At 59.1% G+C, this 25,411-nt stretch overlaps 1 protein-coding gene across 15 annotated transcripts in view; it reads right to left on the reverse strand.

Annotated features, from left to right (window-relative positions):
• The window catches only part of TRPM2 (transient receptor potential cation channel subfamily M member 2), a 58,195-nt gene extending 32,784 nt beyond the window's left edge, over window positions 1–25,411 (reverse strand). For 3 of the 15 annotated variants that reach the window (XM_078067205.1, XM_078067163.1, XM_036097242.2), the window contains exons 1-9: window positions 24,564–24,660; window positions 21,392–21,663; window positions 20,611–20,699; window positions 11,664–11,832; window positions 10,901–11,081; window positions 9,039–9,205; window positions 5,943–6,123; window positions 4,658–4,719; window positions 3,490–3,690 (exon numbers count right to left, since the gene is read on the reverse strand). In XM_078067205.1, the coding sequence (XP_077923331.1) occupies window positions 3,490–3,690; window positions 4,658–4,719; window positions 5,943–6,123; window positions 9,039–9,205; window positions 10,901–11,081; window positions 11,664–11,832; window positions 20,611–20,699; window positions 21,392–21,487 (1,146 nt within the window). In that variant the 5' untranslated portion in view covers window positions 21,488–21,663; window positions 24,564–24,660. Of the gene's footprint in view, window positions 1–3,489; window positions 3,691–3,798; window positions 3,868–4,657; window positions 4,720–5,942; window positions 6,124–9,038; window positions 9,206–10,900; window positions 11,082–11,663; window positions 11,833–20,610; window positions 20,700–21,391; window positions 21,664–23,223; window positions 23,464–23,808; window positions 23,948–24,024; window positions 24,542–24,563; window positions 24,673–25,034 lie in introns of those variants that run through there. The other 12 variants (XM_036097240.2, XM_036097239.2, XM_078067026.1 and 9 more) reach the window with 12 other exon arrangements.

Genomic DNA, 25,411 nt, shown 5'->3' on the forward strand with positions numbered 1-25,411 from the left:
CTCCGTACGCCCCCAGTGGTGAAGATGAAGACACATAAGGACCAAATATGCAATATTCGTGAGTGGTCTGCCGGTGGAAACACAACCCAAGTGTAAGGAATTTCACACCGGCATGAGACAGTGTGTGCTGAATGCCGGACACCGCTGAACTTGAGACTTCTCCCCCAGTCCTCCTGCCTGGGCCCTGCCACTCCTCACCTTGCCTACCCACCTACCTGCCCGCCCACCAGCCATCCAGTCGTCCACCCACCCACCCACCTGTCCACGTACCTATCTATCTGCTCGTCCTACCTACCTACCTACCTACCCGTCTGTCTATCCAGCCACCTACTATATCCGTCTGTCTGTCCATCCATCCGTCCGTCCGTCGTCCATCCATCCATGTACCTATCACCCATCTATCTATCACATCTAAGCTGCCAGGCACTGCTCCCCATCGGCCCTTCACCCTGAGGCCAGGGTGAGTCTTTCACAAGCACATCATACCGCGGCTCCCACGGGCCTCCGGCCTCTCTCCTAGCTCCCTAGTCGGCCACGCCCAGCCTTGCCCGCCCTATCCCCCCCCACCCCAGCCTGGCCCCCTCCCCACCTAGAGGGCGGCCTCACTCGCCCCACCTCCACCTCTAAGACCCCAACCTTCCCCATCCCTCAGGTCCACCTTTCACGCCGACTCTAAAATACCCCCCGTCTCCCTGCCCAGCCCCCCCACCCCCAGCTGAAATAATGTCTCCTGAGTTTAGGCCCTGAGCTGAGTGGGAGCAGCTGCCAGCGTTTGAGCTTATGTGTGCGGACACAGTACCAAGCACTTTGTGTAGATACTCGCTGTCTGTCCTCTGAGCTTAAGCGATATTATCCCTATATTAAGGACAAGAAAAGCAACGCTCAGAGAGAGCAAACAATTCCCTTTTGACACACAGCTCTCTGGTGTTGGCTGCAAGCCCCCGCAATGAGCAACCCCTCACCACGGTGGATGTCCATGCCCACCCGCGGCAGCATCGGAGGGAACAAGACCCTCCTATTCATCCCAGCCACCACCCACGGTGTAGACCAACGCTCTGAGGTTTGTTGAATGAATAGCGGATCGGGACTTGTAGCCGAGGGTCCCCCCACCCCTCCGAACAAGAATGACAATGAATGGCAAGACTTGAGATGGAGTCGTACGAGACCTTTTTTAGGGCTTTGAGTCAGCCACGGAGAGTGGATTCAAACAGGCAACTTTTGACAATAGTGAGTTAGATTCAGTTCGAAGAATTGCCTGAATAATTTATAAAGTAACTGGAGAAAGGCCCCAGGGCGTGCCCACCAACGCCCAACGGCGCCATCGGGAGCCGAGCTGACGCTCACGGCCGGACCTCGGCGTCTTCACAGACTGAGCCGGCGCTCAGGGCGAAACCATCTCATGGAACATACGGATCTAACGTGGTCGCTCAGAGACCGCAGCACGCACACGAGAACGGGGTCACTGTGCCATCCACAAAGCCCCGAAAACCTGCGCCCGCCCCCCTCCAGAGTGAGCCCCTGCTGCCCCCACTAGGCCCAGCCCTTCCCAAGCCCGCGTCCCCCCTCCACCTGGCCGACCACGGCTGTCCCTGTGGTCCTGGCTGCTGGGCACAGATTGTCCACGTGGCTCGAAATTAGACATGGTCAGAGGAGCTAAGTTGATCTACAGACGTGCCCCGAAAAGCATCTGTCAGGCGCTTAAAACTTTGGATTTGCAGGAGTTTTTACAACCCGGCTTGCTGTTCACACACCTCAGTGAAGCACAGAGACTGAGCTCCTTGCTGGGGAAACTGAGGACCCGAGAAGCACCAAGAATGCAGCTGTGAAACAGAGGTCAGGTGACCTCAGATGGGCCCTGAGCCCCCAGGTTCAGAGAGCAGCAGGGACAGCAGGGTCCGAGTGACCACCAGAGTGGGAGGTGCTGGGGGCTCCCCGCTCAAGCTCCCCCAGGCTGGCCAGGCTGCGTGTGCCAGCAAGGGCCCACCCGGCCACACTCCTTCACGCTCACCGCCCCCCCCCCAGCAGGCTGTGGTCCTTCCGCAGAGCTCACGGGGGCCACCCAAAGTCTGCTCTGGGGACACAGCCGCTTCTGAGGCCCACTGCAAACGCTGCAGTTCTCCCAACGGAGCCAGACAGCCTCCGGGCATCTGCGAGCGTCAGGGGAAGAGTCCTTGCCCCATTCCTGCACTAACTCCCCCCACCCCCCGCCCCCTGCCTGCGAGGACCCCCGCTCCGAGAGATCACGGGGCGCCCGTGAGGCTCACAGCTCCAGAGCTGAGGACAGGGGCAGAAAGTGGGGCCCCCCACCCCCTGCCTGCAAGGACCCCCGCTCCGAGAGATCACGGGACGCCCGTGAGGCTCACAGCTCCGGAGCTGAGGACAGGAGCAGAAAGTGGGGCCCCCTAGCCCCCAGCCTGCCCACAGCCGGAGCAGCCCCCCTTTCCTCCCAAGCTTAGGGACGCTCCAGAAAATCTCTGCAGTCTGGCAGCTAGCTGCAGGGAGGGGAGGGGGGCTCTGCGTTCAGCCAACAGTGAGGAACCAACGTTCATCTCTTAGTTTCAACAGTGCGCTGCTCCTCTGCAGGATGTGGGCATCAGGAGAGGTTGGGTGAAGCGTGGATAGAAACCCTCTATCTTGGCAACTATCCTACAAAGCTACAATTATTCCAGGATAAAAAGAGCGTGAGAGTAGGACCAGGGCCCTGGAAAGGCTGAGCCCAGCAGCTGAGGGCCAGGCCCGTCCCTCCCGGGGCGTGTGCCCAAGGTGTTAGCTGAGGGTTCGTGTCCCCAAACTCCTGGTGTCCACTCAGGATGTCCTGCCATGGTGCCCCTGCGGGGGGCCTCCTGGAGAGCAGGGGGATCCCCTGGAACGCTCCCTGCACCTGCAGATCCCCAGGAAGGGCCCCCATCTGCAGATGCCTCTAGCGGAGGGGTGCCCATGAAGCCCCTTCCAGATGCCACACGGGCCCCTCTCCCCTCACCTGCCTCCCTGCCTTGCCGGCCCTCAAACGCCTCCATTCATCTGCCCGGGGGCGGGGGGGCGGGGCTGAGCTTGCCAGGCTCGCAGGCTGGGCCTGACCCTGCCGCCCGTGGCTGTCACCTGGAGCGCCCCTGTGGCCTCTCCAGCCCTCTGCCCCCGCCCTGGCCTCTGCGGCAGCCTCCTGCCCCCAACCCAGCAGGCCCCTCTTCTGAAGCAGCTGTGCGGTCAGCCCCCAGTGTTCCCCAGCATAGGCCTGAACTTCGGGGGGCAGGAGGTTCAACACGTGCCCACCCTCGGCAGGACAGTGTGCGGCCTCAGCTGAAGGCTTCCCAGCCCACCCTGGGCCCCCTGCCTGCCCGGCACGAAGCCCCCACCCTCCAAAGTGCATGCCATGCCCCTCCAGGCCCACTGGGGTCTCCGTTTCTGGGCTGCAGCCCGGGTCCTGTTTCCAGGCTAACGGCGTCTGGGAGCTGGCTGCACACCTCCCGACCCACAGGCCCGTCTGCTCGCCTTTTTGGTCCACTCGACAATCCTGCTCTCGCTGAAGGTCTCAAACGTCTCCTGGAAGAACAGGCTGAGCTTCTGCTGAATCCTGGAGATGGTGATCTCGGATATGGGCAGGCCGGCCACCTGGGCAATGACGTCGGCCACGCGGCCCGAGCCCTCCACGACCACGCACGGCGTGCCGTTGGTGATGGCGTTGTAGACGGTCTGCAAGGCAAGGGCCCCCCGTGAGCCCCGCGCTGACTCTCCCCGCACCGGGGACTTCTCCGGCAGCAGGGCTCAGTATCGGAGCTAAGGCGCTCCCACGAAACGTACCGAAAACATTGCGTTTGGTAGCATTCCCCTGCCCAGAGGGGAAAAGTGGCTCATCCTGACAGACCAGCTCCTTCAGGCCCATTGCTCAGGGGGACCGTGACCACCGAAACGGAACCCCCATGACGTGTCGGCCCATTGATCCGTGTCGCGGGCGAGGGTGCCGCCTGGCCCGGCCCTTGGGAAGGCCCAACGTGAGACCAGGACCAGCAGGGCAGATCCCCCGACACCCAGGGTGAGGTCAGCCTCAGGAAGGGCCTCAGATCCCTGTGGGAAGACACCCTCCGGGCCCACGAGGCAGGTCTGGGCACCACCTGTGGGACCCCGTGCAGAGCGCTGCACGTGGGGAGGGGGTGGGACACCAGGTGCACTCCTGTCCCCCCGGCAGTCCTCCCGCGAGACATTTCCTACGGTCCTTCTGCCCCAAATGTGCTATTATCCTGCGGCAGAAGTGAAGGCAGGCAGCGCTCCAGCAGCGAGACCAACCTCACTCCGTGGACTGGGTTCTCCGTGGGAGCCTGCTTTACACTCAGCTGTGGTCCCGTGGGGCTGGGGCGGGGCCTGACCTCTGCGCTGACGCTCCCCCATCTGGCTCTGTCCTTGCTGCCGTCCCCCGGGGGCCCCTCTTCCTGGCCACACACCCAGGGCCAGAGCCAGCACGTCCCCCGCCACAGCAGGGCGCCTCCTCAAAGGCCGCCTTCCCGCCACGCCTGGAAGGGCTCTGTCACACGCCCCCTCCCTTTCTCCCGGCCCCCCGCCTTGCCAACGGCCCCGCGGGATGCTGGTCAGGGGGCTTCGGGCCAGCAGTCCCCCCTGCAGCAGAGCTTGACCCCCAGAGCCCCCTCCCCCGGCCACTACTCACGTGCAGCGTGCCGGGCCCCCCTTCCAGCACCACACAGACGATGGGGATCTTGATGGCCATGCCTAGGACGAAGCACGGATCCCCAGTTTAGGGAACATGGGGGCTCAGACCCTCCACCTGGGCACTCTCGCCCGCCTCCCACCAGCTCTAGCCTAATCATGGCGATGCATCTGATGGGAGATGCGCAGGAAGTACTCAGTAGCTTCCGCAGGCTGATGCTCTGCAGTCGGCGGACGACCTGCTTGCTCTGTGTAACAAGAGCAAATCCGAGGCCCTGAGACAGGTCCTCCACCGCGTACTCGCACTCCCGTTCTGGGGCGGGAGGGGAGGAGGGCCGTCTGCCTGGCCGGCCACCATGACCAGCCTGCTTCTCTCGCCGGCCCTTTTATGGCGCCTCAAACCTGGGCACGCCATGGGGACACACCAAGCCAGTGGGCGGAAGGCACCATCAAGGCGGGGGACACGGCACGGGGAGAGCAGGGGGTCCCCTGGGACACTCCCTGCACCTGCAGATCCCCAGGAGGGGCCCCCATCTGCAGACCTCTGTCCCACCATTCGCCCCCTGCCCTGGGCCTTTCATCCATCCCGGCGGCCTGGGCCTGCTGAGGACTTTAGAAATCTCTCCGGGGCAGCAAACTTTGCCTCCAGGTGCCGCCGAGGTTGCTCTGCCCTCCCATCTGCGCCCCCCCAGGCTCCCGCAGGCAAAGCTGGGCTCTAAGTTGTGGTCCCAGGCCAGCAGCACTAGCCTCACCTGAGGCCCGAGAGCGGCCAGGTTGGCAGGTCCTCGGGGGGCTTGAACACCCCTGCTCACCACTCTAAAAGCTCCCACCCAACCTGCTACGGAGCCGGAAACTCCTGCTATCCGGGTCCCCCCTCTACCCCCCAAATCGTGCACAAATTCCTGCGTGTTTGCCCTTCCCGTGTCGCAGAACCCACCCCATCTCACCCACAAGGGAAACGGTGTCAGGGCCGCGTTCTGCACATTCCTGTTTCTGAACTGAGCCCGGGTTTGTGGTGCAGAGTGACTGTAGGTGGTCTACGACCCGAGAGAGAGCAGAAAAACTGGGGGCCTGACCCCACCTCCCTCCACCAGCTAAACGGGGTGACAGAAGGCGTCCCCACTGAACGCGCACGGAGAGACGGTGGGAAGAAGTCCAGCTGTGCCCGATGGCGCCCGAGCAGCCCGCCTGTTGAACGTCCCGCCACGGCCGGCTGTGCCCGGGACTCCTTGGCCAGCCGGCGCCCCCCACCGCCCTGAGAGCCCTCAAAAATACGCTCCACTCACCTCCTCTTTCCTTCGTCTGCTCGGATATGAACTTCTCCAGCGTCGTCCGCAGGGGAATCTCGACCCCATAGCGGCCGTGGGTCCCGTCGTCCACAAGGATGAAATGGGAGTGGTTACTGTCCAGGCAGGTCAGCTGCCCTTGGCCTTCCTCGTCCATGATGTACTCAGCAGGAAAGCTGCCCTGGGGGCGGCCAGAGAAGCGTCAGACACGGACAGACGGGAAGCTCTGCATCTTGAATGCTAGGAATGGGGGGTCCGGTAGGCTGGATAATGAGCCCCAAAGATAGGAAGTCCTAAACCCTGGCACCTGTGAACGTTGCCTTATTTGGAAAAAGAGCCATTGCAGGTTTGATTGAGTTAAGCATAACATGGGAAGATTTTCCTGAAAGGTCCAGGCAGGTCCTAAATGTCACCCCAGGGTCCTTACAGCGGGAGGCAGAGGGAGATGGACCACCAGAGGGGGAGAGCCCGACGACCGTGAAGGCAGAGACCCGAGCACTGGGCCACAGCCAAGGACAGCCCGCAGCCACCCGGCCAGGCGTGGCCCCCCCGAGCCCCACTGAATCCAGGAGTGGGAGAGAGCCGTGCAGATAGATAGAGTCGCAAGAGCGGCGAGGGCTTGGAACGCGAGGTCGGGTGGAGGCTGACCGAACACGGGCACGTGGTAGAAGAGGCCCGGCCGCCTGGAGCAGACAGCGCTGGGCAGGGCAGCACTGGGCAGGGCAGCGCAGGGCAGAGGGCTCGGCGGGCGCCGCCAGAGGGGGTGGGGAGCGGGCTGCGCGAGCCAAGGCTGTCTCCAGCGGCAGGGCGTCCCTGGCTGTATGGACGGATGCTGAGGTGCTGCTGGGGGCGGCCCGGAGGGACACGAGGACCATGGCATTGGAAACGGGAGGAGGGTGACCGTCCTCTCTGAGGACCGATCCAGGAGGGACGGCAGCGGGGCCAGTGCACACGGAAAGCGGAGTTGAGCCGCGTGGGGCCGCCGTGCGGAGAGCGCGAGTGTAAGCGAGGGGCGTGGACGCTGAGCCAGGGGCTTTCTGAACAGCCGTGCACGTGCCTCCTGGCTTCTTCTTGCTGAGAAAGGGGACAGGCTGAGGGGACCGGGACTTGATGACGGGGGACACGCTCAGCCTGTCCAGATTGCGACGCCTGCCTGCAAGCTCCAGGCTCGCGGACAGGAGGCCCCTCTCAGGCGGGGCTGGACCTTTGCTGGGGATGCGACAAGAGGCGTGTGACTGGGGGCTCCACCATCTCGGGGGACCCTGGAACACAGGTGGCATGGGGACAGGCTCCGTGTCTGTGGCATGCCCTTCCCCGGGACACACGCCGCAAAAACAGGATGTTGTGTCAGCAGAAGCACTGCTAACCTGGACCAAAGGGAAACAGGATCTGCACTCCCAAACCTCTTCAGGCGGGAAACAGCAGATAACCTTCAAGAAAACGGCATGATCATCCCCGGGGCAGGGTCACAGACAAGGCAGAGGCTGGGCCTCAAGTCACAGAGATTCCAGAGTTCAGCAACCTAACGGATTTCCCCGTTGGGCTTGGAGATTGCTGGGGACCCGGGACCCCTTTATTCCTGGCACGTTCCCCTTTCTGGGAGGAGAACATGCAGCTATGCTAGGATGCCCATCCCATTATTGTATTCCGGAAGAAAGTAACTTGTTTTCCAGTGTCACGGGGCCACGCACGAGGGGGAGCCTTGTCCCAGGACAGATCACACGCAGAGCGTCGTTCATGCTGATTTGGATGATTCAGATGATGAGATCGGGCACTTTTTGGCTGAGCGGATGCTGTAATGGGTGGATAAGGTGGGGAGTCTAGGGATGGGGTGAATATACTTTGTGTGTGGGACGGACGTAAATCTTTGGGGGTCAGAGGGTAGGCTGCAGCGGGCAAACCTCTGTCATCCAAAGACATCAGGACCCCGAGCCAGGGAAGGCCCAGCGGCCAGCAGAATCTGCAGGAGGCAGAAGCAGCCTCCCCCAGAGCCTCTGGAGGGAGGACAGCCTGTCCGCACCTTGACTGTGGCGAGGGAGGCTCATTCCAGACCTCTGGCCTCCAGAAGTGGGAGAATGCATTTCTGCTGCTCTCAGCCACCAGGTTTGCGATCACGGGTTCCAGCAGCCCCTGGACACTGATCCAGGAGGGACGGCTGCGGGGCCAGCGCACACGTCCCCTGTGGTCCACAGAGGACGGCAGGGAGCTGTCATGGGGACAAAGTCAAGAGTGGTCTCGGAAGTCACCCCATCTCTCTTGGCCTCGGGTTTCCACTCCCTGGAATGAGCAGGCAAGGTGGAGCAGTCCCGTCCCTCTAAACACACCTGCGACTCTGACACAGGAGGACAAAGCCTGGCCAGTCACCAGCAACCGTGATGGAAAAGGGGTCACTGTCACAGAAGGGATCTTCCTGGGAAAGAGCACTCAGCGCCGTGGCCCCGAAACCGGGAGGCCCCCATTTGTAAATTACCACTCACGGGCCCATCGTGGGCCCGTGTGTCGCGGGACGTGTCTGACTGTGTGTTAGGTGGCCCTGTGCTCCTTGTGCCACATCCACTGTGTCCTTCAACAATCTCGTCGGAGGAACCCGATGATCTTTTCCAAAGCAAGTCTCCGCATTCAAGCGAAGGCCCCCACTACCGCCCCCTCGGCAACACACCGGCGTGGCAGCGACTGCCAGAAACCGTTCTGAGCTGGAGCCACCGCAGCGTGCGGGGTTCCAAGGGTTCAAGTCAGGCTCTGGGATCACACAACCTAGGCTCACCCTAACCCAGACGCGCCCTGCCCTCTGCGGAATCCGTGTCTCATCTGAGCAGCTGTTCCGACGACCTGTGGTGGCTCTGAAGCGGCTCCTACGTGGACCCGTCCTGTGGTTGTAAGGGAGTCCAGCCGAGCTAGCTGCCTCCCCCGGTCACCAGGGTCTGCGGTGCAGCCAGGCATGAGCCCCGGTCTCCTGTGCCCCTGTCCAGGCTCTTCCCCCTCCGCTGCATTTACCCTGGTGTCCAGACGGTGGCCTGTCCCCTGCAGGCCTGGGCGCTGGGATCCTACACCTCACCTCCCCTGCCCCCGAGCCCCAGGGGAGGTCGCCGAGCTCACCGAGGGGTGGATCAGGCCTTCCCGGTTGTGCACGGTGCCCCACGTGGCAATTCCGACAGTGACGACTTCTTCTTCATTGTAGCTGCTGCTCAGGGTGAAGTCCCGCACCGCCTTGCCCACCTGCTTCATCACGCCCGTGTGGGACCCGCCGGTGATAATCCAGGCCCCTGGGGAGAGGAGCAGAGGTGCGCACCTGCCACGCACAAGCCTGACGCCGAGGGCCCTGTGTGCTTCCCATGCTCACTCCCCTTTATCTGCGGGCCCCTCCTCAAGGGCTCTTTAACTCATCACCAGGCCTAGGTCTCAGAACCAGGACCACAGAGGAAACCACACTGTGATTCTGTCTTTAAGGTGCGGCTCTGGGGGCCAAGGTCTCCCACATGCTCAGGTAGGCGGTGGGGACAAGAACGGGGACAGCAGGCCTCTGTCCCCACCTGCCCGTTGCTTCTTCTCTGTCCTGGACTCGGGAACACGTTTGTCTGAATTCTTCTACTCCAAGACATAAAAGTCCCTTCTTCCCCTCAGTTCCTGGGGCCCGAGTGTGGTGGACTATTCCGCTGCTCCTGACCTACTCACCCCGCCACGCTGCCCATTGGCACGTGGCTTGCAGTGGCCCTGGCAGGGCACCCCCTTCCCAGCCACGGCCCAGCCCGGGGACCTGCTTGGTCACCGCACGCAGGCGAGGAGCATGCACGCCAGGCCTGGGCGCTGTGAATTTGTGCCGCAGCTGTTCTTGCTGCATCTCTCCTGCCACGAGAAAGCCGATCCCCATGGGGTCTGCTCCCCTAAGCTGTGTCCCAGGTGAGGGGAGACGGGGGAGAGCTGCCACCGTGGGCCTGCAGTCGCCTGCTGGGAACGCGGGCAAAGGGTGGAGTTCACGGCTGTGCGGTCGCCTGTTCCCAGGGCCATGACGACCACGGCACGGAAGCCAGCTCTGTGTGGCCATAAGGAACAAGCTCAAACACGCGGCTCGGGCTTTGGGGCCGGGACGTGGCAGCCAGGACATTGCTACTGAACGCGAAAAAGACGACCATCAAGACTTGTCACCTGTGATGACCTGGGGGACAGGTTAGCACCTAACAGGTTCACAGCCAAGCTCACGAGTGTGCCTGGGTGATGGTCAGCTGCACTTAGCCGAGGCCCGCGTGCTGAGGAGACTCCAAGAGACGCGGGCCAGGAGGACTCAGATTGAGCCTCTGTTTCAGGGCAAGGACCAGAGGGCGTGGGCCTCCTATGCTGCTAAAACTGGATCCTAGAAAGAGGGTCAGTGTCCCCCTGGATGGCCCAGTCTCACCTGGACCCAGAACCCTCGCTCTCCTGCCATTAACTTACCCAGTGTAGCCCCCCCGGAGGCCACGGGCACCATGGCTACTCCTCCAGCGTCCCTCTGAGAGAGAGCCAAGGGCCACCTCCCGTGGAGCGCACGCAGCCTCGGGCCCTGCCCTGTGCTCACGAGGTGTGGCCTCGGGGGGCATGGAGCCCTGAGGCAGTCACCTCACACAGCAGTCCCTCCTTCCCAGATGTGGACAGAGGGATGAGGTAACAGGGATCTGGTTAACAGAGACCCTCACCGACATCCCCACGACTAACACAACCACCTCCAGGCTCCTCCACTGGCCACCACATTGGCTCACAGTTAACTCGGGCCTCCTTTGGGCATAGAGCAGTGCGGTGCCATCAGGAGCTTGCTAGAGCTAGGTCCACCCCACGAGCAAGCCTCGCAGCTGCCACTGTGGGCCCGCAAGGCCCGGCTGAGTCTGACCTGGCAGGGCATGGCCTCGGTGACCCCCGAGGACTGCTCCAGTCCCAGCACCCCGTGCTGTCCGCTCAGCCCGCCCACGGCTCCCAGCCCCAAGTGCTACCTGTGGTCTGGGCCACCTTGACCAGGCCTCTTCGGAAGACACTCTTCAGCCTGGGCTTCATGTTGAAGTCCTTGGCCCCGCCTGTCACCGAGATGAGGAGGTTGGGGATGTCCAGGCCCCAGTACTGGGTCATGAGGTGGTAGATCACGCTGGGGGGCGTGTCCTGGGAGAGGCGAACGTACTGCAGGGAAGTCAGAGGACAGCAGAGGACACCTTGTGTCAGCGAGTGGCCAGCCCAGCCCCAGGGACGGCAGTGCAGCCGTGCCCGAGAGCCCCAGCCAGGGGATGGACACCTCTCACCCTGGGTCTAGAGTCAATGAGTAAAAGTGGCCACACCCAAGTAGGATTAGGATTGAGAGGAAGGGGGAAGGGGCGAAGGCCCAGCGAGATGACAGGCCACCCCTGGGGAGACCAGCCCCCATCTTCCCAGCTCCCTCAGGCCACCCCTGGGGAGACCAGCCCCCATCTTCCCAGCTCCCTCGGCCCAGCCCCATGCCCACAGCACCCTCCCCACCCTGTTTCTCTGCTGTAGGACGCACCCAGCCCAAGGCTCACCCTGCCCTGTGGTGACCCAGAACTCAGAGCACCGTGGGTCTCCTGTGAGCCTTGTGGAGCCCCCGCCCACCCCTCCCCTAGTGCTGGCAGGCTGGATGCCTTGGGTTTCAGCCAGCCTCTCTCTCCCACGCCAGGAAGTCCTGGCCACTCCGACCATGGAAGGTTGACGCGAGTCCACAGTGAAAACAATGGAGGGATGAGGACCAACCTTTCCCACCTTCTGGCCCAGGCCCGTGAAAACAAGGTCACCAAAGGCGTCTGTTGGCATCTGCTGCACATGTTTTTTGGGGTCCCAATCCTTGCCCTGCAAAGTGTGGGGCCTGGTAGCCTCCTCCAAGTGTTGCTGCCGTGTGTATCCACACTCACACACCACCTTCCTGCAAAGACCACACAGTCACTGGAGGAAGCAAGGTGCCCCGTGCTCCCCTCTGGGGGGTCAGGACTTCCAGCCCCCAGCAGTGAGGAGGCACCCCAGCAGCAGGGTCAGTGGAGGCCCAGTGGGGAGCGGAGCAGCCCTCCCACACCCACAAGAACAAGGAGCCCCTCCCTGCCAAGAATCAACTCAGGCTGAGAGGGGCTTGGACTTCTTTGCCCACGTGGCAATAATGAGGCAGTGGCCCCCTTCCCCATAGATAGGTCATAGGCGACCCGCTAAAACACAGGATGCAGAATCTTATATATCATACCCCAAATATCATAGTTTCAAATTGAAAATCACTAGTCATACCAGGATCGGGAAAATCTGCACCAGAATGAGCAAAGACAGCGGCCACCAATGCCAAGGTGATACAGACGTTAGGATTAACTGTCAAGGACTTTACGGCAGCTATCTTAAAAATGCTTTACCAGGGAATCATGAACACGCTTGAAAAAAAAAGAAAAAATGTAAAGTCTCAGCAAAGAAATAGAAGGTACATCAAATGGAAATTTAGAAGTAAAAAATGCACTAACCAACCAAATTTCAAAAAAAAAAAGATCAGTGGGTGAACTCAGCCAATGAATGAAGGTGGCAGAGGAGAGAATCCATGAACTTAAAGATAGAACATAGAAATAACCCAATACAAACACCAGAGAGAAAACAGACCTAAATAAACAACCAAGTGAGGAGCCTCTAGGACCTGCAGAACTATGACGAAAGACCAAACATGCATGTCATCAGAGTCCCAGAGGGAAGAGAGAAAGGAGGCAGGGCTGGAAAAGCATGTAAAGAAATTATGACCAATCACAATGAGCACTGAGTTATGTATGGAAGGGCTGAATCACTATATTATACACCTGAAACCAATATCACACTGTACATTAACCATACTGGAATTAAAATTTTAAGGTTAATAAAAAAAATATGACCAAATGGGAGCTTCCCCAGCAATGCAAGGTTGGGTTATCATATTAACAGAATAAGGAAAAAAGTCTAATGATCATTTGCTTGGGTACATAAAGTGTTTTACCAAATTCAACACCCGTTTATAATAGCGACTCTCAACAAAGTAAGAACGGAGGGGAACTTTCTCAACCTGGTGAAAAAGCATCTGTGAAAATCCTACTGCTAACATCATACTCAAGGATGAAAGGCTGAGCACTTTGTCACAAAGACTGGGGACAAGACAGTGGTGTTGACCCTCAACTCTGCTGTGCAGCATGGCACTGGAGGTCCTAGCTAACGGAATGACAGAAAAAAGGGGGAAAAAAGGAAAGAAGAGAAAAGAAAAAAGGAGGGAAGGAGGGAAAGGAAAGAAAAGGCACACATATAGGAAAAGAAGTAAAGCTATCTTTATTCACAAATGACATAATTTGGTGTGTAGAAAATCCTAAGGACTCCACAAAAAGCTGTAAGACTGACAATAAGTCTAACACAATTGTAGGGTACAACATCAACAGAAATAAATCCATTCTACGTCAATTAGAAACCGAACAATTAGAAACTGAAACCAAAACAAAATACTACCTATAATAGCAAAGAAACATAAAAAACGGCCAAAATCTCCTGCATTTGGAAAGAAGACATAAATCTACAATTCAAGAACCTCAAGGAACACCAAACACGATAAACCCAAAGACATGTATGCCAGGATACGTGAAATCAAATGTCTATAAACCAAAGACAAAAGAAAAAATCTTGAACGCAGCAAGACAGAAATGACACCTTAACTATTGGGGGGAAATCATTCAAATAACAAAAAACTTCTTATCAGAAACCAGAAAGCAGTGCAAGGAGGAAGTGGCAAACAAAACCAGAACCTCCGACCCAGAATTCTCTACTCAGCAAACATCATTCACATGGGAAGTAGAAGTTGGACATCCTCAAATGCAGGAAAACTAAGGGAATCACCCACAGAGCTACCCAAAAAGGATGGATGAAGGACATTCTCTAAACAGAAATGGAGTGATAGCAGGTGAAATTGTTGAATATCAGAAAGGAAGAAAGAAAAATAGGAAGGGTAAATGGGACTCCAAAGAGATGTCTGAGTCCCTCAGAAGCGCAGAAAAAGAAAAAAAAAAAACTGAAAACAGAAAAATGCAGCAGCAGACTTAAATCCTAACATATTGATAATTACATTAAATATAATGTCTTAAATATGCCAATTTAAAAAAACACCGATCAGCAGAGTGGGTTAAAAAAATAAGACCTCTAATTATTTGTTTTTTTCAAAAATCTCACTTCCAGTATAATGATGGTGGCAAACTGGAAGTGACCAGACCACTCAGCAGTGAAGAGGAGAAGACTGGACACACACAACACAAGTGGGTCTTGAAGGCATTGTGCTGAGGGAAAAACTGAAAAGACCACGTAGGGTAGGATTCCTCATGTGACATTCTCGAGGTGAGAAAGTTATAGGGATAAAGAACAGATTCATGGCTGCCAGGGGTTAGGGTGACGGGGGCAGAGGACATGAGTAACCGGTGGTGGAACCAGGGGAGATATCTTTTGTGTCTCTGCAACTTCCCAAACTCTATAATTATTCCAAAATAAAAAGGTTAAAAATCCCCAGATGGTGCAGGCTCCAAGCAGGACCTTCCAGACACAGGCCCAGCAGGATGCACGAGGCCCGCACCCCGCAGCCAGCCCCGGGCCCAGCTGGCCTAACCTGGGTGCCGCCACAGCAGAACCCCATCTCTAGGATGCCCCACTCTGGTTTCTGCCTTCCCCACAAGAATGCACCAACGCCTCCTGTCAGCTATGACCTCCTCTCTTATTTCCTTCATGTTCATGGATTGAGACTTTTTATTCCTTTACTGCTATTCCCTGGGGCTACAGGAGAGAGAGGAGATAAACGTGCTCCTTATACCTTGTTTAATTGGAAATCATGAATTTTTAGGTTCTGACTTTTTGTTAGTACCGAGTGACCTGAAAGACAAGATCCAAATGAGACAGAACAACCCGTCCAAGGCCAGGTGAGACCAGGGCCAGGTGAGGCCGGGGCCAGGTGAGACCGGGGCCAGGTGAGACCAGGGCCAGGTGAGGCCGGGGCCAGGTGAGACCGGGGCCAGGTGAGGCCGGGGCCAGGTGAGACCGGGGCCAGGTGAGGCCGGGGCCAGGTGAGACCGGGGCCAGGTGAGGCCGGGGCCAGGTAGCACAGGGAGAGGACGGCTGGGCTGCCCTGTCACTTACCCAGTGCACAGTCCCAGATGCGCTGGCTTTCCATTTCTCTGCTGGTAGATAAGGAAAACAGTGCATTCCCTGACCCCTACCCTGCTAAATGTTTTGAGGGTCAAACAAGGTTCTAGAAATAATTTTTTAAAGATTTTATTTATTTATTTGAGAGAGAGAGAAAGAGAGAGAGACAGTGCGCATGAGCCGGGGGAGGGGCAGAGCAATAAGCAGACTCCCTGCTGAGCACAGAGCCCAACGCAGGGCTCAGTCCCAGGACCCCGAGATCATAACCTGAGCCAAAGTCTGATGCCCAACCAACTGAGCCACCCAGGTGCCCCTAGAAATAATTGATAAAACTAGTGCAAAACAGTTGACCATGCAGAGCACCAAGGATGGGTTAAGAAATGCACAGCCTCTCACACCACACACAGAAATAGACTCAAAATGGATGAAAGACCTAAACATGAGCCAGGAATCCATCAAAATCCTGGAGGAGAACACAGGCAGCAACCTCTGTGACCTCGGCCGCAGCGACTTCTTGCTAGACACGTCTCCAAAGGCAAGGGAAGCCAGAGCAAAAATGAACTATTGGGACTTCATCAAGATAAAAAGCTTTTGCACAGCAAAGGAAACAGTCGACAAAACCAAAAGACAACCGACAGAATGGGAGAAGATATTTGCAAATGACATATGAGATAAAGGGCTGGTATCCAAGATCTATAAAGAACTTATCAAACTCAACACCCAAAGAACAAATAATCCAATCAAGAAATGGGCAGAAGACATGAACAGACATTTCTGCAAAGAAGACATCCAAATGGCCAACAGACACATGAAAAGATGCTCAACATCACTCGACATCAGGGAAATCCAAATCAAAACCTCAATGAGATATCACCTCACACCAGTCAGAATGGCTAAAATTAACAAGTCAGGACACGACAGATGTTGGCGGGGATGCGGAGAAAGGGGAACCCTCCTACACTGTTGGTGGGAATGCAAGCTGGTACAGTCACCCTGGAAAAAAGTATGGAGGTTCCTCGAGACGTTATAAATAGAGCTACCCTACGACCCAGCAATTGCACTACTGGGTATTTACCCCAAAGATACACATGTAGGGATCCAAAGGGGCACATGCACCCCAATGTTTATAGCAGCAATGTCCACAATAGCCAAACTGTGGAAAGAGCCAAGATGTCCATCGACAGATGAATGGATAAAGAAGATGTGGTATATATATACAATGGAATATTTTGCAGCCATAAAAAAATGAAAGCTAGTCATTTGCAACGACGTGGATAGAACTAGAGGGTTTTATGCTAAGTGAAATAAGTTAATCAGGGAAAGACAATTATCATACGATCTAACTCATATGTGGAATTTAAGAAACTAAACAGAGGAGCATAGAGGAAGGGAAGGAAAAACAAAACAAGGTGTAGTCAGAGAGGGAGACAAACCACGAGAGGAATCACAGGAAACAAACTGAGGGTTGCTGGAGGGGAGAGGGATGGGGGAATGGGGTAACTGGGTGATGGGCATTAAGGAGGGCACGTGGGTGTTCTATGCAACTGATGAATCACTGACCTCTACCCCTGAAACTAATAATACAGTATATGTTAACTACATTGAATTTAAATAAAAAATTAAGAGACCCACAGCCTGCCCTGTACCCAGTGCTCCTGGGCTCCTCCAGGGCCGCCCCTCCTGCTGTGTGGAGTGACCACAGGGCCTCCCACTGCTCTGAGCACAAGGACCCACCCGTGGCGAGCTCAGGGCGTGCCCTCTGACCTCCTCCACAGACCTCCTAAGGGGGACTCAAGGCACTCTCAGACCTGCAATGATCTCGGGGTACATGTGGGCTATGTGACGTCCTCGACCTATGGTCCACAGCAGGGACGGAGCCACCAGGATGAGGACCCAGCTCTTTATCTTGGCCCAGTGCTGCCCCAGACTTTCTACGTCTCTAATAGCCTGTGACAGGCCACCTCCTTAGCTGGTCTCTGAGCCAGCCCCTCTGCTTAGATCTTAAATCTACGTGGCTTCCCAAGCTGACTCAAGGCAGGAAACAGCACCCAGTCCACTGGCCCAGAAATGAAATAATCAGAGCGTTTCTGCGGGGCTCTGGGCCCAGACGGGCATAAAGGGGAACCAGCACCAGCCCTGTGGAGGATGGAGGCTGCAGCAGCGCAGTCTCTCCGTCTGGGTCCCTCCCAGCCGTCTGGAGAGGCACCTTGTCCCACTGAGCACGCTTGCCTCATCCTGAAGATCGTTTCCAAAACATCCACTTCGGTCTGTGTGTGACGGCGGAGGACTTGGTGTTCCGGGGAATAGAACCACACGCCAGGGCCACGAGGTAAACGTGACAGAATGCGGGACGGTCCGGGGTGGTGGTAGGGAGAAGGGCAGAGCTGAGCAGGACCCTCGGGACACGGGACTAATGAGAGACGGCAGGTGAGGCGGGGGGCTCCTGTCTGGAAGAAGGTGCGGGAGACCCTAGCGCATTTGATGGAAATGTTTAAAGTGTGGAAATACATCTATTTCGAGGCTCCGTTGGTGATGGGGAGGACCTTCCCTGCTGGAGGGACCCGTCTGATGGGCGAGAAGAGAAGGGCTCTGTGCAGGACGCGCTCCCGGCAGGCCTGACGCTGCGGTCAGAGGGGTCTGCTCACACGGCTGCCCCTGCTGGCCCCCCCCCGCCCACCGGCTTTCAGAGCGCTCTGCAGTCCCCGACCCGTGGGCTCTGCTCTGGGCCCACAGCGCGCAGACGCTGGGATTTATGCAGAACACCTGCTTTCCCTCAGGGCCTGGGATTTGGGGGGTGCTAGGCAAAGGTGCCTATGGGATCAGCCCACAGGGCTAACCCTGGGCACTGAGTCCCCAGTGGCTTAGCGGGACAGAGACATGGCGCACGGCTTCCTGCATTTTTCCCAGCTGGCCTGCCCCTCGGGAGGGGGAGAGCGTCGCAAGCCTGCGCGTGGGGGTCTCCGGACCCCTCTTGGGTGTTTTCCCTTGCTGAGCCTGGTGTGCATCCCTGTGACACCTTGTCGCCGGGTCCCAGAAGTCTTAGCAAATCACTGAACTCGTAGAGCGGCCTCGAGGACCCCCAGAAACCAGCCGCCACTGCCCAGCTCTGCCTGGAAACAGTCCCCCTTCCTCCCTGGGGCCTGCCCACCCGCGGGGAGCACCTTCCGCGTGGGAAACACGCTGATGAGCGGCCGGCTGCGGACACACTGTCCTCCTCCATGCTCACCAGGGCGCCAGGCAGCCGTGGCGGCCCCAACCACCAGGCACCCGACCGCTCCGCAGACCCCACTCTTGCCACGTGGGGTCCCAAATCTTCGAGAAGGAAAGTAAGAGATCATGAGGATGCTCTCTTCTTCAGTGAACGTGCTCTAGGACCCAATCTGAGGGCCACTGGTGCTTCCGGGCGGTGACCCAGACACTGGCCGCCTCCAGGACCCCCAACACGCCTGGTGAGTTCCCAGTTGGCGGAGGACGGAAAACCTCCGCGCAGCCGCACCTCGCCAAGCTTTCCGCCCTCCCTGCAGTTCCTGACGCCCCAGGCCCTGGAGCTCTCCCCAGGACCTCCGGAAGCCTGCTTCCCCTTTCCAGCTATAAATCCTATCCCCGAGTTCGCATTCATTTAAAGCTTCTGAAACACAATTTAGGGAAATGCATCCATAAGACGGCCAATCAGGAAACAGTGGACTCCATTCATTCTAGTCGCTGTTAACCAGTTACACTGACACGTACTCAGAATAAAATACCTCTAGGTGCCCCCCAACTTTCTGGCCCTCGCCGGGTCCCACGGTCCCCAGTCGTCAATGTAACATCCAAGGGGACGAGCCACTCCGCCTGCCATCTCCCTATGGCACGCCCTGCATTAAACCTGATGCTGGTAAAGGTGCTTCCGGAAATTTCCAGAACCAAACACATCCTGAGCACTTTCTTCAGCGTGGGGAAATGGGTAGGAAGCCCCATTTCAGCCTCAAACCCAAGCTGTGTCCCCCAGCCCTCGCTGACCCCTGTCAACATTCCTCACGGGGTCGTAACTCAGAGCAAAGACGGGGTCCGGAGTTCCATCGGTGGCGCCCTGGAGCCCCCGCAAGCTGGAAACCAGACATGGTACGTCTCAGAATGGCTCTGCAGCCAGTGAGTCCTGTATGGGGACTTTGGGTGGCTCTAGTTCTCTCTGAGGCTATGTCCATAAGCTTATTTTAACATAACTAAAACTGGAAACCTCGACGCAACGCTCTCTCTGTACGTTGTCAGACTGAGCCATGTGGCCTGGACACCACCCGCTGCATGTATCAGAGGTCACTCTGAGCTGGAGCACGCTGGCAGCCGTCCGGCTCAGGGGTCTGCTCCCAGCACTGAGAGGTGAGGACCCGTCTCTGAAGCGGGGCCAAGCCAGGGGCGTGCACCCCGACACGTGTGCAGGGGCGTGAACCCCGACACGTGTGCAGGATGTGAACCCCGACACGTGTGCAGGACGTGCGGGGCGTGAACCCCGACACGTGTGCAGGACGTGCGGGGCGTGCACCCCGACACGTGTGCAGGGCGACACCGGGGCATGCCGCAGGACCCCAGGAACGGCATCATCGCTGGGGACCACTCCTGCCTGACTCGGTGTCATCGTCCCTCCACCTTCCCCATACAGGGCCTTCCCGCACAGGCTGCTCCTCCCGCGTCATGTGACACGTTGAGCTGGATGATATCGGTCCAAGATGGGGAGAGAGAAGGAGACTCTGCCACCACAAAGCCACGTAATCGTGGTGCAGTCGACTGGTATGAAAGACAGGTACATGGAGTGTGGGGAGGGAGCGGTTACTTCCCAGTGCAGTCAGGGAGGGCTGCTCAGCAGAGGCAGCCTCGGCCACAAAGAAGGAGTGGAAGAAGTAAGGAAGGACGTGGCCCGTCCCACACAGTGCGGACTCGGGTGTGGCCGCAGGGGAGGCAGGAACACAGACATGCTCCGTGCATCCGCAAGGAACGCCAAGCCACACCACGCCTCCCGCGAGGTTCCTGCGGAGCTGCCCCCAGGCTCCCCCCGACTCAGGGGGGACCAGCGGCCCAGGAGTGAAGTGTCCCGCAGCGTGGAGGCACCGTGGCCCCTGCTGCTGGTGGAGGTGGTCGTGGCGGCCACACCAGAGCCCCGGGCTCCGTGGGGAGGGGTGGTAACAATGGTGTGGTGGGGCTTTGGGGTCAGGGGTCCCTGTCTGGATGTGGCACCCTCCCCGGTGAGGGGCCTGGCTTGTGGGCTCTCCCTGAGGCCCCTTGCGGTCCCCGAACCTGTAACACTCTCGACTCCAGAGGGAAATGAGCATTCTAGAGCATTCTAGAGGCGGCCACTGGTGCCCAACTGGGTTCCAGTCCAAGCACCACTGCAGAGGGGTCCCATTATGACCCTGGACGGGTCACCTAAGTTCTCTGCACCTCTTCTGCAAGCAGGATGGGGCGAAGCTGCTCCCCCCAGCAAGCTCCAGGGGTAAGCAGAAATGCCACAGCCGCCCAAGGCCACACAGCCACGCCGTGGGCACGGACACACTGCCAGGCCACTCACCCGGCGTCCGACAGTTTGGAGCTCTCCACAAAGTACACGCACTCCTTCTTCTTGATATTTTGCGGGACCCACGAGCTGAGATTTTCTTGCTGAGGATAAAAAAGGGCACTTTGAGACCCGTGGGCAATCACAGCACTATTCGGGGGGAGCACACCCTACGCTGCTCCTGGACATGGCTGAGCTCCCTGTCCAGCTTTGGGGGCCTCTTCCCAGGACGGCGGTGGGGGGGCCCGGCTGAGGCTCTCAGGTGTGGGTTCCAGCGGGAGGATCACTTCCCAGAACTTCCAGTTTCTCTGTTAACACTGCCTTCCTCGAGAACAGAGCCACGTGGCGGATAAGGGTCTGGACACCTGCCTCCGTCCTGGCGAGACAGCAAGCTGAGATGCCCTCCTGCCCACCTGACCAGGGGCCCAGCAAGTCAAACGCACCCGTCTGCAGTCTTGTCCTGGGCCTCCGGGAATCTGGTCCAGGACTTGGGTGGTGCTCAGGGCCCTCCCAGTCAAATCAGGGACATCAGGGGTGACGGCTTCCCGTGAGTCTGGCCCCGGACAGGACTGACATGCTTACCCAGCACCCTCCCAACCAGACCAAGAACATGAAGGGGTCGTGAAGCCCGTGGGAGGGGACAGACCTGGCCACTTACCATTCTCTCCAGGCCCCTTTCCCCCAGCCCCGCTGAGCCTCTGCCCGGGCAGGAAACAGCCCTCCCTGGTGGTCATTGTGCCCCACAGGGCTCTGGTGGACCCGGCCGATGGGGGCCTGCGGACCCCCGGAAGCCTACCTTTGCACTGTTGCCAAACAGGTACTGCAACCTCCCGGTCTTGCAGAGACTGCTGTTGCTGCACCGGAGACTGGGGACCATGCCCAGGTCAGCCATCCTCCTGGCTGCACCCCAAAGCCCTCCTCCTGCCTGGAGCCGGCTTTCCTCAGGGTTGGGGGCTCCGTCCTGCGGGCTGCTCCCACTCCAGCTTCCACAGTCTCCGGGCCCCCTCAGGACAGCCTTTCCTCCAGCTCACGAGGCTGAAGGTTCTGGAAGGACACCATGGACGGCTGCTGGAGTAGATCAGAGAGGGAAATGACGCAGGTGTCTGAGAGGACCAGGCACAGGTCTCCTCGTGTGGGGCCCGGTCCCCTCGCGGATCTGCACGCTTCCCCTGCCGCCCACGCTCTGTGCCCCAGCCGGGACTCTTGCACGCGCCCAGAGCCCAGATGCCCATCTGTAACGAGAGCGACCTCAGGTCACGGCGAAGGGCCCGAGGAAAAGCTCCGTCCCCACCCCTGCTGCTCCTGGCATTTCAGAGATCAGGGGCCTGCCCTCCCAGCATGGGCCCAGAGTGTGTGTGCGGGGGGGGGGGGGGGGGCACGGGCAGAATGATTTCAAAGGAGGAGCCGTCGCTGCCCTGCACCCCTCCCATCTTGGGCTCTGTTCTCCGAATTCCCACAGCGAGCCATGCAGTAGCCCCTGGTCCTTCCTTCCAGTTGCTCCCCTTTTGGATGGGAATGTCTGTCCTGTGCCCCATCATTGCATTCGGGACAGCTTCACAGCTGGAGAGGAGTCTGCCTCAGCATGAACGTACCTGGGGTCTCCCCCCACCCCTGACTTAGATGAGATTTAGATCAGACTTTGGACTCCCCTCCCCTCCTCCCCCCCCCACCCCACAGTCTGGACCCTGGAAGAGTCTGGAAACCCAGGGCTGACCATGATCTTACAAAGTCCCCCCTCCCAACTTCTCTGAGGTTCTCCTCCGAATCTGACCATCAACCCTTTCTTCACATTTCCCCCGAAAGCAGTTGTGGTCACGCTGGTTCACAGCTCTAATTCTCCATATGCCATGGCACAACTGTGTGTTAAGAACACTTTGAAAGGAAATGGCTTCCAAGAAGACAGGTCCGCAGACACATAAACACGCAGAAGGTGTCAGCACACGGGCCTGCCCGTACCGTCACACAAAGTACACGTCTAGGTGCTCGCTGTAAAACTCCTTCCACTTTGCTGTATGTTTGGAAATTTTTACTTAAAAGGTAGGAAAGAAACCCAAAATACAATCAATGGACTCAAAAAGTAGAGCATAATGGTATAGACACTAATTATAATAAATATATGAGATCAGGGTAGCTATACAAATGTTTCTGAAACACACACACAAAAATGCACATCTGTAAGTGTCATTCGGCACAGGCCCCTGACGGGAATGTGAAGCTGTTGCCACAGAGCTCGCGGGCCTGAGCGGGGTGGATGTCCAAATCAGAGCGCTGCTCTGAGCGACCCTCAGGAGCAGAGAGGACAGAAGGGGCCACGGGCCATGAGCACAGGTGCACGGGGAGGGGGCCCCACAGCAGGTCCGTGCCCAGGCAGCACCCCTCATCCCCGCCTCCCGCAGTCCAGGGGGGCGCTGAAAGATGGCGCCCCTGGCAGCATCGGGACTAGACACCAGGTCCAAACAGAGTGAAAGCCGAGGACCGTGCTTTAGAGCAGCCACCTGGGGCCAGGACGTGGGAACTCACCGAGACAGGGCCTCCTCCTCACACCCCACCCACCCCAGCCTGAAAGGCCCAACCAACAGGCTTCATATGTGAGGCCCCACCACCCCCGTCTCTGCTTCTCTTTCTCACCATGTACCTGCTCCCTGCAGCTCCCCAGGTCAGGCATCCTCTGAAATCCAGGCTGTGAAAACACTTTCGAGACTATAAATAGCTACACTTGATGAGGGACGAAGGAAGTGCCAGCCAACAGCTCTGGGCCCTGTGGTCTTGGGGGTAGGGGTGGGGAAGTTGCAGTCAGAGCTTAAGTCCGAGATGGGCCAAGTTCCGGATCTCCCCAGGTCTGGGTAAGGCGCCCCCGCAGACTGCGCCTGGCCTTGCCGCGGCCAGCCTGGGTCCCTGCGCCACGCTCCTGCCTGCGCCCAGGCCCGCAACCCCACCCCGGAGCTTGGCCCCGACTCTGCGCCCCCTCTGCGCCCCCGCAGCGCCCCGGTTTGTGTCCCCCGCCCGCATCAGCACCCCGGCCAGCGCCCAGGTCCGGCCCGGGCAGCGCACGCACCCTAGCCTGCCCTCTGCTCGTGCCTGCAGCCCAGCCGCGCCCTTGGATCCTGGGACACCCTCCCCACAACCCGCGCACCCTCCCCTCCCCCACCCGCGCCGGTCGTGCTACCTGTCTCCGCACCCCGGTGCTGTCCATCCCGGTGAGGGGGGGCGTACCTGCTCGGAGCGGGCCCGTGTCCCCGCGTCACTCGCGCCGCTGCGCAGGACCGCCAGCTGGCCCCGCCGGGCCGCCCGCATCTCGGGCTGAGTGCGCGCCCCGCGCAGTGCCCCCCGCCCGCCCCGCAGCGCGCTCTGCGTCACTGGCTGAGAGCTCAGCCTGCGGAGTCCCGCGTCCGCGAGAGAGCCAAGGACGCGGGCCCCGAGACGCCCTACCTGCCGGGTTCCGCCTTCCCGGAGACCCCTAGTCCGGGCTCTCAGGCAGGCGCTTGCCTCCCGAGGGGCTAGCAGCCAGCTTCTCTTTGAAAGGCTGGGCGGCAGCAATTCTCCCCAAGCCCTGCCGGCGCTGGGCTGGGACGGGAGGTGGGGGGTGGGGGCTCAGGTGGTAGGCAGGGCAGGAGACCCAAGGGGGCCTGGGGCCTGGGTGAGCCACCTCCCCTCCAGGCCTCAGAACCTCCTCCACCAAGATTCCTGCAGCTACCCTCGCCCCAGTCTTCCTGGCAGGGCCCAAAGCCAGGAGGCTGTTCCCAGTCAGGCAGGACCGGTCCGCAGGGGCCTGAAAGCTCTCACCACAGAGCAGCCAGGTGGTAGGTGCTGGCCATGGGGCCCCACAGATGTCCAAACTCCTCCCTGGTTGCCCTGGCCCTTCTCAGTCCTCCTGACTGGAAGAACCATAAGGAATTCTGAACCCCCCCCCCAAAAAAGCTGATCGCAGCTTTCCTAACGGTCCAAACCACTCCCCACAGGGCTCTCACCTCACAAAGGCCACTGCCCTCTCCTTCCCAGCCACCAGCCCACAGTGCCCCGCAGCCACTCCTGGGCCTCTGACCAGGGGGCGGGGGACTGCGGCTGACCCCCAGCTGACTGGCCACCCTTTCACTTCCTCCCCCGGCTGTATGACCTAGTGTCAGATTCCTGCCCACATCCTCCTCCACCGGAAGGCCCCCAGCCTTTATCTGCCCCTGCCTCTCCACAAAGGAGCCAGCCACAGTGCTATGGGTCCACGGGACCCCTGCCGCACCGTCCCACCCCCTGGAGGTCTGTGTGCAGCTTGGGGAACGTGTCAGGACCCATCAGAGCCCCTTGTATAGGCCAGTACTTGATGGATTTCTCAAGACACTTCGATAGGCACAAAGGTGGCTGGAGCCCTCCCCCGAAGCAGTTAGCACCAGGAGGCAGAGAGCAGGCGGCAGTGAGCAGGACCACCGCAGATACGAGACTCTCACCTGCAGGAGGCCCGCCCACCTGTCACTGCGGCATTCTGGGTCCGCCGGCTCGGGCATTCGACAGGTGCCCGCCACAGGAGTTAGCTCGCTGCGGCTGCCGCCGCCTGGACAGCGGTCTTAGGCCCCAGGTAACCGGCCGAGGCAGCAGAGACCCGCCAGTGCGTGCGGCTGTGTCCAGGCCCGGGCCCCGCGCTCCTCCCCTGGGCTGCCTTCGGGCCTGAGAGCCATCTCACTGACGAAAAGCACACGGTGTGTGCGTGCGTGCGTGTGTTAATATTTCATGACACGGTGACAATCGCAGAGCCCTGGTGGGTGGCACGGACGGACTGCCTTTTGCTTCCACGTATCCCAGGGCCTCTGTGGGAACATCGGCTGAG

The sequence above is a fragment of the Halichoerus grypus genome, chromosome 1 (assembly GCF_964656455.1).
Source record: "Halichoerus grypus chromosome 1, mHalGry1.hap1.1, whole genome shotgun sequence".
NCBI lineage: Eukaryota > Metazoa > Chordata > Mammalia > Carnivora > Phocidae > Halichoerus > Halichoerus grypus.